At 37.2% G+C, this 11077-nt stretch overlaps 1 protein-coding gene across 1 annotated transcript; it reads left to right on the forward strand.

The window, feature by feature from the left end:
• Window positions 1-498: 498 nt before the first annotated feature.
• LOC140150126 (uncharacterized) lies at window positions 499-2277 on the forward strand. The gene has a single exon (XM_072172131.1). The coding sequence runs from the start codon at window positions 499-501 to the stop codon at window positions 2275-2277; it is 1779 nt and encodes a 592-aa protein (XP_072028232.1).
• Window positions 2278-11077: the final 8800 nt, after the last annotated feature.

Below are 11077 nucleotides of genomic sequence, written 5' to 3' on the forward strand. Positions count from 1 at the left end.
CGGTGAGTCAGCAGGCCAACTAGCATGCAGGCTAGGCTCGACTAGGCCGCAATCATCGTGCATGCGTGTCTACATCATACTAATAGGTTGAAATGATGGGATTGAAAAGACCGGCTAGCTATTTGATTTCTCTGCATACGAGAAACACTCTTGATGATGCGCCTGTCTTGGGCAGCTATCTACAACTAGTATGATTTTATACTACTTCCAGTTTGAACTTTCCAACTATTTTTGAACTGATGATAGATATAAACCTGGCAGTCAACTTGGTCAACTTATTTTTGACTATTTTGCTGTAGTTTGCAAGTATTTTACCAGCTTTTTATTTCATGCTCTGTATCAAACTGTATGCTCATGGCTACTACCATTACATTGCACAGGACAGTGAGCTATGCAATCAATATCATCCTCATTGGACTTGTGTTGATACATATTGATCTGGCTTCATTAGATTCAATATTGTTGAGATTTAATTCAATCAAATCTCACACCACCACAATGGGTGTATATACCAGAATTGAGCTACTTCAGTATCAGGATAATAAAACTTGTAATGACAAACTTCCTCAAGATGTTTGGAACACAATTTGGTCATTGGGTATAGAGAGAGATGAATTTAGACCCACACGCCGTGGTGTAAAATCTGGTCTTAAAGTGAAACAGAAAAGAACTCACTATGATAAACATACATTCTCAACCCAATCCAGTACTGCTTCCAAGAACACTACTTGCCTAAATGTATGTCAGTGGAACGCACGTAGTATAAGGAACAAAACAACAACATGTTCGGACTTGGTAATGGATCACAAATTAGACATTATGTTTCTTACCGAAACTTGGTTGTCTGCTGATTTAGATCAAGTAGTCATTGGTGAACTGACACTACCCAGGTATAATTTCATCAATATGCCCCGTAAAACTGACCGACATGGTGGAATTGGCGTTCTTCATAGATCAGCACTAAAGCTGCAGATTTACCCTTCTGATTTCCTTGCAGAGACATTTGAACATGTTATCATAATTGACAAAGAAAGTAAGATCAAGTATGTCATTGTTTACAGGCCTCCCCCATCGTCTGAAAACAAATTCACAACATCAAAGTTCCTCTCCGAGTTTGACGATTTCTTAATGTTTGTGAATACGTTGAGCGGAAAGATCATTTTCTTAGGTGACTTTAATGTTCACGTAAACAAGCCAGAGAGAGCTGATGTTGCCCACTATTTGTCATCTTTAGAAGGAATTGGTTTTCACCAACATGTTGTGGGGCCTACACATATAAGTGGTAACACATTAGATCATGTCATGTCCCGTACCGATGAAAATCTGGTTCTTCAATGTACTGTTGGAACAAGGTTATCAGATCATAACGTCATCCACTGCAAGCTCAATATTGAGAAACCTAGCGATCAAAAGGAAATTATTTCCTCCCGTAAAGTGAAAGACATAGATTCAGTGTCTTTTGAAAGTGACTTTCGCTCAGCGCTCATCTCTTCGAATAACACCCCTGATGATGCTAACGCTGCTGTCGAAATGTTTGAGAAAGCAGTAACCCTAACCCTGGACAAGCATGCCCCTGCTACGGAAAGAACTTGTAACCGTAGGGTTCGTCAGCCACGGTATAGCAAAGAAATTCATGAAGCTAGAAGAGTTCGACGCAAATTGGAAAAGAAATGGCGAAGAACTGGACGATTAGAGGTGCACCATGAACTCTATCTTGACCAACATAAGCTTGTTAATACCATGATTGAAAGTGCAAAGAAGGCTTATTTTAGGGACAAATTAAAGAACGCTGATAGCAAATCTGCTTTCAGAACCATAAATGGTCTTCTCAATAATAACAACAAGACCTTACCTACTCATGACTCATTGCAATGTTTATGTGATGATTTTGCTTTTTACTTTAAGGACAAAGTTGATAAGATCCAGAAAGGACTCGAAGTAGAAAGGAGCAGTGTAAATAGTAACAGTGTAATTGACTCATGTAACCAAAGTAATGTTGTGTATGAACTATCTGAGTTTCCATTGTTAAGTGAGAATGATATGTCCAAACTCATTCAAGGGTTTGCAGCAAAAAACTGCTTGCTTGATTGCATTCCCACATGGTTTATAAAGAGTAATCTTAACGCATTTGTACCAATTATAACCAAAATTGCTAACATGTCTCTGTCAACAGGTGTTTTTCCAGCTGCACTGAAACATGCCATCATCAGTCCAATCATCAAAAACCCTCCCTGGATCCTAACAACCTCAAAATTACCGTCCTGTGTCGAACATTAAATTCTTATCCAAAGTCATCGAGAAGCACGCTGTAAATACCATCAGCAACCACATGCGTGAATGTAATCTAGGTGAACCTTTACAGTCTGCCTACTGCACCGCACACAGCACCGAAACGGCACTTTTGAAGGTTAAAATGACATCATGACCTCAATTTATCATCGTGAAGGTGTCTTTCTTGTGATGCTTGATTTAAGCGCTGCGTTTGATACTGTTACACATAGCATCCTCTTTGACAGGATGGAATACGAACTTGGCATAAAAGGCAGTGCTCTTATGTGGCTCAAATCATATTTCAGTGGCCGTACCACCAGCATTTCCATCAATGGTGCCCAATCTGCCAATTGTACCTTGGACTACGGTTTGCCACAGGGCTCCATAGTGGGTCCTCTATCTTTCACTGTTTACACCATTCCGATTGGAAGAATTATTCAGAAACATGGCTTATCTTACCATCTCTATGCGGATGATGTTCAACTTTACATCAGTTTTGACCCATCCAGTAACTTGTCTATTGATTCAGCTCTCTCCAAACTTACAAAGTGCATTAGTGATATTCAAAGTTGGATGACGTGTAATTGGTTAAAGCTGAACAATGACAAAACTGAATTTTTTGTTGCTTTGTCACCTTTCAACAAACGCCGCATGCCTGCTGTCAAACTTCACATCGGTTATACTGTGATTGAGCCAACTGAGACTGTGCGTAACCTTGGTGTCGTTTTTGATAGCCAAATGTCCATGTCTCCCCAAGTTACTTCTCTCTCACGCAGCGTTACCTACCATCTCCGTAACATCTCTCGCATTCGTCATTATCTAGACTTTGATACGTGTAACAATGTGGTTCGCTCACTCATTCTGTCCAGATTGGATTATGGTAACATCTTACTTTTGGGTTCGAATGTCACTGAAATTGCTCGTCTTCAAAGACTAGAGAATTGGGCAGCCAAGATTATTTTTCTTGCAGCCAAGAAAGACCATGCTTCACCATTGCTCCACGAATTGCACTGGCTGCCCGTGAGGGAGAGAATCTACTACAAAGCCATGTTGTATGTTTCCAAGTGCCTTGCTGGCTTGGGGCCAGATTATTTGGCATCCTCCTTGACATTATACATCCCTGGAAGACAAGGACTTCGATCTGCCACTGATGCCACTCGTCTGCATGTGCCCAAACTCCACTACCGTTCATTTAAGTCTGCCGCTGATAAGGCTTTTGCTTTCATAGCTCCCAAGTTGTGGAACCAGTTACCTGTTTCAGTCCGCTCCTCCAACTCTTTGCCAGTGTTCAAAAAAGGGCTGAAAACATTTCTGTTTTCAGAAACATAATTGCTTGTTATTGGTTCTTGTGAACTTTTTGCTTATATTCTATCATGTTTTTGTTGTATATTTCTTGCTATGTTGTTTTGAGCGCTGTGATCATTTGAAATGGCGCTATATAAAAGCCTATTGTATGTATGTATGTATGTATGTATGAGATGTATGTGCTGTGCCGCGTTCAACGTACACACGGCATGTCATGATCATGATGATGTTGATGGTATGATACGCCTAGCCGCGCCGATGGCCGGCTTCATTGCTGTTCAAATATATGTATTGCAATTGTATTGCGTTGATATAATTCGGAATAATTCGTTTTAAGTATTTGCTTCCCCAATTCCTATGCGTGGTTGGTCATGTTGGTGGTATGTATGTCAGTTTTTTACATTCTACTGAGTACTGTTGCAATGTTTTTTGCATGCATACCCATGAACGTTTCAAGACTATGACTGAGAAATTTGCTTTTTGTTTGTTAAGATAAAAATAAAAATAAAATGCAAGAATCATCTTTCCCCACACAATACTTCTTACAAACAAGGTGTTGATATTGGCCCTTTCGATGCAAAACAAAGCACAAATGAAGGAAAGAAAACAAAACAATAACGTTTTTGATTTTTTATTCAATTACACATACAAAAAAGTAATGGCCTATGAAAAGACCCCTAAATATAATAATATTAATATTATTTTAGTCCTGAATACAAAATATAATAAACAAGCATAAAAGAATCTGATACGAAAATGTGTTACTCTGAAACGTTACAATCGTAATTTTCAGTCAAAAAATCCACAAGAAATGACTCTTGATACAACTTAGGCCTATATTTAAAAAACAGAAACGGCTGCCTGCATCTGGAACTCTTCATATCTGTAAGTTTGAAGGTCTTATTTCATACATCAGAATTATCTGCAAGATTGCAAGATGGCTTTAGGTGACCGTGGCCCTATTGGCTAATGCACAAATTTAGAGTTTCTTTCTATTTAAATAATACTATAGTAGGCCCCCTATGTTAAAGCTTATGCCCTGTGGATTACATTCGGTTCTTGAGATATTGCCTGTCAAAATGGCGCGAAACCAAAACAAAAATTGGCAACAACTTTCTTTTTATTTTCTATATTTTTGACAAGTCCAGTTGCCAGATGATTTTCTAATTACATGCATGAATTATGCAAAGTAAAGATTTCAGATAATCAGATACAATTAAAAGAGCTATGGTACTGAGGCATGATACATGGGTAGAACACACACTATACTACAAAATTACGGTTGCGTTTTGGCAAATTTCAATTTGCATAATTAATTAGGGCCACTTATTAGAAAAGTTGATTAGGGCCCTAATTAATTATGCAAATGGAAATTTGCCAAAGGCATCCATGGGTTTTATATCTTATTTTGTAGCCGATCTGAACATTTTACTTTGTATAATTTTTGCATATATAATTAGAAAATAAGGCCTACCTGACAACATTGCATAACAAAAATAAAAGAAAGTTGTTGCCAACTTCTTGGTTACGCGCCATTTTGACAGGCCATATTTTGGTAACCGAATATCCGATTTATATAAAATTTTCAGTCTTGTAATCAGGAGAGAATGGGCTCACATATTTCAATCAGACAAAAATCTATATCCAATAGCGTTACCTTAAAGCTAGCATTATAAGTGTCTCCTTAACTAATAACAAAAGGTGCCCACTGGTATCTTGGAGGCATTGTCTTTTTTAAAGACATTTCTTGTTTTACACTTGTGCTGGAATCACTGAATGGGTCTTTAATTGACTATGTACAGTACTGTGTACCGGGGGTATTTATTTAGTGAATAATAACACATGCAAAGTATTCATCAACAGTTGTTTTCTGAAACAATTTGCCTCAACTTTTACGAAAATTGGAGCAACTTTGACTTTGATTGATTGAATAATTGATTGATTGATTGATTGATTGATTGATTGATTGATTTGATGTCTATTTACTGTGATTTTTATTAGATTATAATGCAGTATATAGAGGCCAGCCCCATGATATTTTCGCGTTGTTAGACAGAGGTTTCAAATGGACAAATCTTCCGCTTCCATGGCAATGGTCAAGCTATTTAAGGATTTTAAACCCTAAAATGTCACATTTTAACTAGCTATTTCATTAAAATTAAATGGATTAGAAATACAAGTAGAGATTGGGCTACGCAGAGTACGTGACACATGGGTAGTTTTAATAAACAAAATCATCACTTAATTCAGTACATTTCATTTTTGGTTGAAAATGCCATTTTTTGTGAGTTTACTACGGTTTCTACCAAAACCTGTATTTTTTCATGGAAAAAGAAAAAAAAATGAATCGTCACAGTTTCCAACATTTCAAAGATAGTCCCTTGACGCTGCTTAACCCTTTTAAAGGGTTTAAAAAAAAAGGATTTATGCATCATGGAAAGCAAAAAACCACGGGTAGGGTTAGGGTTAAAGATGTTTTGTCAAACACATTGCATTGTGGGTCCATATATAGCTGAAATGGTATACTGGACCATGCAGAACAATAATGCTCAATGCTTGACTATATATAGAACGAACATAGAGTACACGTTATATTTTACAACTGGGAGCTTGATCGATTCAATAAGGTACAATATTGCCAACATCGCGGTTCATCAAATTGTGATGGTTCGGTGTATAACATAATAAGTTCGTTTACCACGGCTTCATCAAAATAGATGCCTATTTAACTTTTACGAGTTGATGGAGCAACATACATCGATAGGTATTGAAAAAAAATGACACTGCTAAACTTGATATATTACAGAAACGGTGTGCGCGAATTATTTTAGGTGTTGACTTTTTCACTCCTTCGGATTACATGTTTAATGAACTTAGATGGGAGCGGCTTTCAGTCCGCAATCTGTGTTTTAAAGCACTTATGGTATATAAATCTCTGCATAATCTAGCACCGCAGTACTTATCTAAGAAGTTCAATTTTGTAAGTGATAACCCATGATCGTAATACAAGACAAGCTACTTCTGGTCAGCTAGCTCTTCCACCACTCAATAATGGTTATGATATCGAGTGTTTTAAACATTCTTTTAGTTATAGTGGTGTTAAAGTATGGAACCATATTGATCTACGTGTTAGAAATTCTCTAAATTTGCTTTCTTTTAAAGGTCCGTAACCCAATCGACAGCATCATCCCCCCGATATTTTTCATTGTTGATGAGGTTTTGGTATCACATAATATATACTATTTTTCTCATTACTATCCTGGAATTTGACGCCCCAAGTCGACAGGCTACCAATTTCTAAATACTGTAAAGTACTTCGGATTTCTGGGTAGGGAATTATGAATGAATAATCAGTCTCCTCAACAGCTACTTTTGTTTCGCCACATTCACATTCTGTGAAAAGAGCGAACCACACTAACTGCTGAGGAGACTCCCCGGGAGACTCCAGCTTTACGGCGGTAGTATATAGCTCCAAAAATTCCGTCATGGAGGAAGCGGGCTAAATAGCTCAATTATTTAGCGCGTTATGTTTTACCCATGAGGTACCCGGTTCAATACCCGGTAACAGTTCTCTTTTTCCTCTCCATTTTTAACCCAAAGTTTTTTTACATTCATTTGAAATGTACATATTGCAAGAGGAAATATATTTTGTTTCCTTTTTTTCTGAAATGGTACGAAAAAGAGTTAAAACAAAAAATCCGTTCAATACGTGCATTTGCAGCATTGTCGTCAGGTCTGTTTTGTTTTCGTCGATAATGGCATGGCTATTGCCATCATTTATACATCATGAACGATATAAAGACGAAACTGGTTGTGGTTAGTGGTAGGCCTATTATAATTATTAAAACTAGTGTCACAACTTAGCATTTGCTTTAGTAGAACGTGACTAGTGGAGCTTGATTGTCATGTCAGTGCACCACGCACGCATGGCACATGACGAAGGGAATTACGGCACATGTTGTTGTTGCTTGCCTGCCCAGAATGCAATTCACGCATACCAAGGTATTGGATTGCGAATTTTGCTATTTATTCACATTTACGCTGAAAATGCTCTCGTTTTTTCACGAAGCAGCATAAAGGGACGATATTTGATATTATTATGTAGTTTTAAAGACAATCCATATCCAAAACCAACAGGGTTACCCCCCTTTAAGGAGATATATAAGAGACATCACTTTAAACAGCACTAATTAATATTTTGTGTGGTGCTTATGCAGGTTGTCTCACTATGAGTTTATTATATTGTTGTTCTGCCTCCGCAGGAGGTAATTTGCTTTGAAATTGGCACCTTAAATGCCGCACATTGCGCGGCATGTAGGCCGATTGTACACATTTATATTCTGACAAGTACTCAATACTCTATATGAGAGCCCAATATATATCCCCCACCTCTCTAAGGTAATCACGCTTCCTCAGCATGTGCAATAAATTAGCATTAAAATTAATCTTATTCTATAGGGATTCTAGAAACACCTAGCACGTGGCGCCAATGGCGTGGGTCTATCAAGTTCATGAATTATGCATTAGAATATTTTCAAGCTCATATGTTGTACAATTGAAGACCGAATTAGAAAGACTAGCTTGCGTATGCCGTCCTGTCAACCAGACCAAAACTGCCATACTGCGCAGGTCAGCAACCAATCACGGCGCGCCTTTGTCATGACGTCAGACGCAAACTAGTATTTTTTTTAATTCGGTCTTTAATTATAGGTTGTAGCCTCAGCGCTCATCAGCAGCTTTATCGTAGAAGACAAGTTGGAAAACCGTTCTGCTGTTGCAATGGGAATACACATCAAACAAGGTTTAATTTCCTGATTACATGAAACCTGATTATCAATGCAAAAACTTTGGCTGGAGAAGTTGAAGCTGACGTTCATGACGACACTTTGGATGTGATAATTTGACATCATGGATTGTTTTGTGCAAAAGTGGAGGTATTTTTGTGCCGCGGCGAGTCAGCAGACCGACTGGCATGCAGGCCTAGCTCGACTAGGCCACAATCATCGTGTCTACATTATGGACGAAATATAGAGCATGTCATGATCATGATGCATTTGAACTGCAATGTATGGAATGATACGCCTAGCCGCGCCTATGGCCGACTTCATTGCTATTCAAATACATGTACTAAAGTATTGCAATTTTATTGCGTTGATATAATTCGGAATGATTCGTTTTAAAGTATTTGCTTCCCCAATTCCCATGCGTGGTTGGTCATGTTGGTGGTATGTATGTCAGTTTTTTTATATTCTACTGAGTACTGTTGCAATATTTTTGCATGCATACCCATGACCGTTTCAAGACTATGACTGAGAAATTTGCTTTTTGTTTGTTATTAAGATAAAAATAAAAATAAAATGCAAGAATCATCTTTCCCCACACAATACTTCTTACAAACAAGGTGTTGATATTGGCCCTTTCGCTGCAAGACAACGCACAAATGAAGGAAACAAAACAAAACAATAATGTTTTTGATTTTTTATTCAATTACACATACAAAAAAAGTAATGGCCTATGAAAAGACCCCCCCCCCTAAATATAATAATATTAATATTATTTTAGTCCTGATTACAAAATATAATAAACAAGCATAAAAGAATCTGATACGAAAATTTGTTACTCTGAAACGTTACAATCGTAATTTTCAGTCAAAAAATCCACGAGAAATGACTCTTGCTACAACTTAGGCCTATATTTAAAAAAACCCGGCTATCTGGAACTCTTCATATCTGAAAGTTTGAAGGTCTTATTTCATACATCAGAATTATCTGCAAGATTGCAAGATGGCTTTAGGTGACCGTGGCCCTTTTGGCTAATGCACAAATTTAGATTTTCTTTCTATTTAACTAATATGTTAAAGCTTTAATATGCCCTGTAGATTACATTCGGTTCTTGAGATATGGCCTGTCAAAATGGCACGAAACCAAAACAGAAAATTGGCAACAACTTTCTTTTTTATTTTCTATATTTTGACAAGTCCAGTTGCCAGATGATTTTCTAATTACATGCATGAATTATGCAAAGTAAAGATTTCAGATACAATTAAAAGAGCTATGGTACTGAGGCATGGTACATGGGTAGAACACACACTATACTAGAAAATTACGGTTGCGTTTTGGCAAATTTCAATTTGCATAATTAATTAGGGCCACTTATTAGAAAAGTTGATTAGGGCCCTAATTAATTATGCAATGGAAATTTGCCAAAGGCATCCATGGGTTTTATATCTTATTTTGTAGCCGATCTGAACATTTTAATTTGTATAATTTTGCATATATAGGCCTAATTAGAAAATAAGGCCAACCTGACAACATTGCATAACAAAAATAAAAGAAAGTTGTTGCCAACTTCTTGGTTTCGCGCCATTTTGACAGGCCATATTTTGGTAACCGAATATCCGATTAAAATAAAATTTTCAGTCTTGTAATCAGGAGAGAATGGACTAACATATTTTAATCAGACAAAAATCTATATCCAATAGCGTTACCTTAAAGCTAGCATTATAAGTGTTTCCTTAACTAATAACAAAAGGTGCCCACTGGTATCTTGGAGGTTAAATACCACTAATTATGTATTACACGTGTTTCAATGGGAAAATGCCTAATTTCGGGTGGAATTTTCTCATATTCAGAAATCTCACAGTTCAATGCCACCAATATCAGGTGAAACTATATGATTTAGGGAGGACAGTTTTTATGGTCTACTTAGCTCCCTTAGATGCCAAATGATCAAAAATTCAACATAGGTTGACCTGAGACTTTTCTTGTTTTAACGCACTGAACCGTAAACACCTTAAAATGACTGTGCGCCCTCGAAGCTGAAAGTTACAATATGATAGGGCGACTATTTACTATAAACCGAAGCCGTGCGTATGAATTTTGGTACTATTACATCAAAAATGTCATATAATGAGAGAAAATGTACCATTTTGAAGCATCAAACTCTAAAAAGTACTTTTTTGGCTATATAACTTGATCAATTTCAGCGATTTTATTGCAGTCTTTTCGAATGCCATGAAAACAAATAGTTCCTCGTCGTATTTTAATGTATCGCCCAGGCCTATTAGTGGTATTTAACCTGGAGGTATTGTCTTTTTTAAAGACATTTCTTGTTATAGTATGAGTTGATATGTTATGTTGATATCGTGGCTGAAGTTAAATATTTTATGATATGTTGTTTTAAATTTGTATATGTATTATTGCAGGGCCCCGGGTAAGACCAGCGGTTAGCTGATTCGGGCCTACCCTGAATAAAGATTATAAGTAATAATAATAATGATTTATCAATGAAGTGTTCCTCAGTTGGCTAAACGTAATGTTTAAACCCGAGGACATTTTTTGGCACTGATTCGAGTCTGGTAGGTCGAATGTTGAATTGCCGCGCATTTGTGCTTTCCATACCGTGGAAACTTGGTATGTTGCCCAAGGATCGACGCTAAGTCAGGTACCGCGTGAGCTAACTAAAAAATAGCGCAAATAGCGCGAGCGTACACAAAAGAAAC

Source organism: Amphiura filiformis, chromosome 4, assembly GCF_039555335.1.
Source record: "Amphiura filiformis chromosome 4, Afil_fr2py, whole genome shotgun sequence".
Taxonomy (NCBI): domain Eukaryota; kingdom Metazoa; phylum Echinodermata; class Ophiuroidea; order Amphilepidida; family Amphiuridae; genus Amphiura; species Amphiura filiformis.

Coding starts and splice junctions, on each gene's coding strand:
- LOC140150126 (XM_072172131.1), top strand. CDS start 499: ATGGGTGTATATACCAGAATTGAGCTACTTCAGTATCAGGATAATAAA.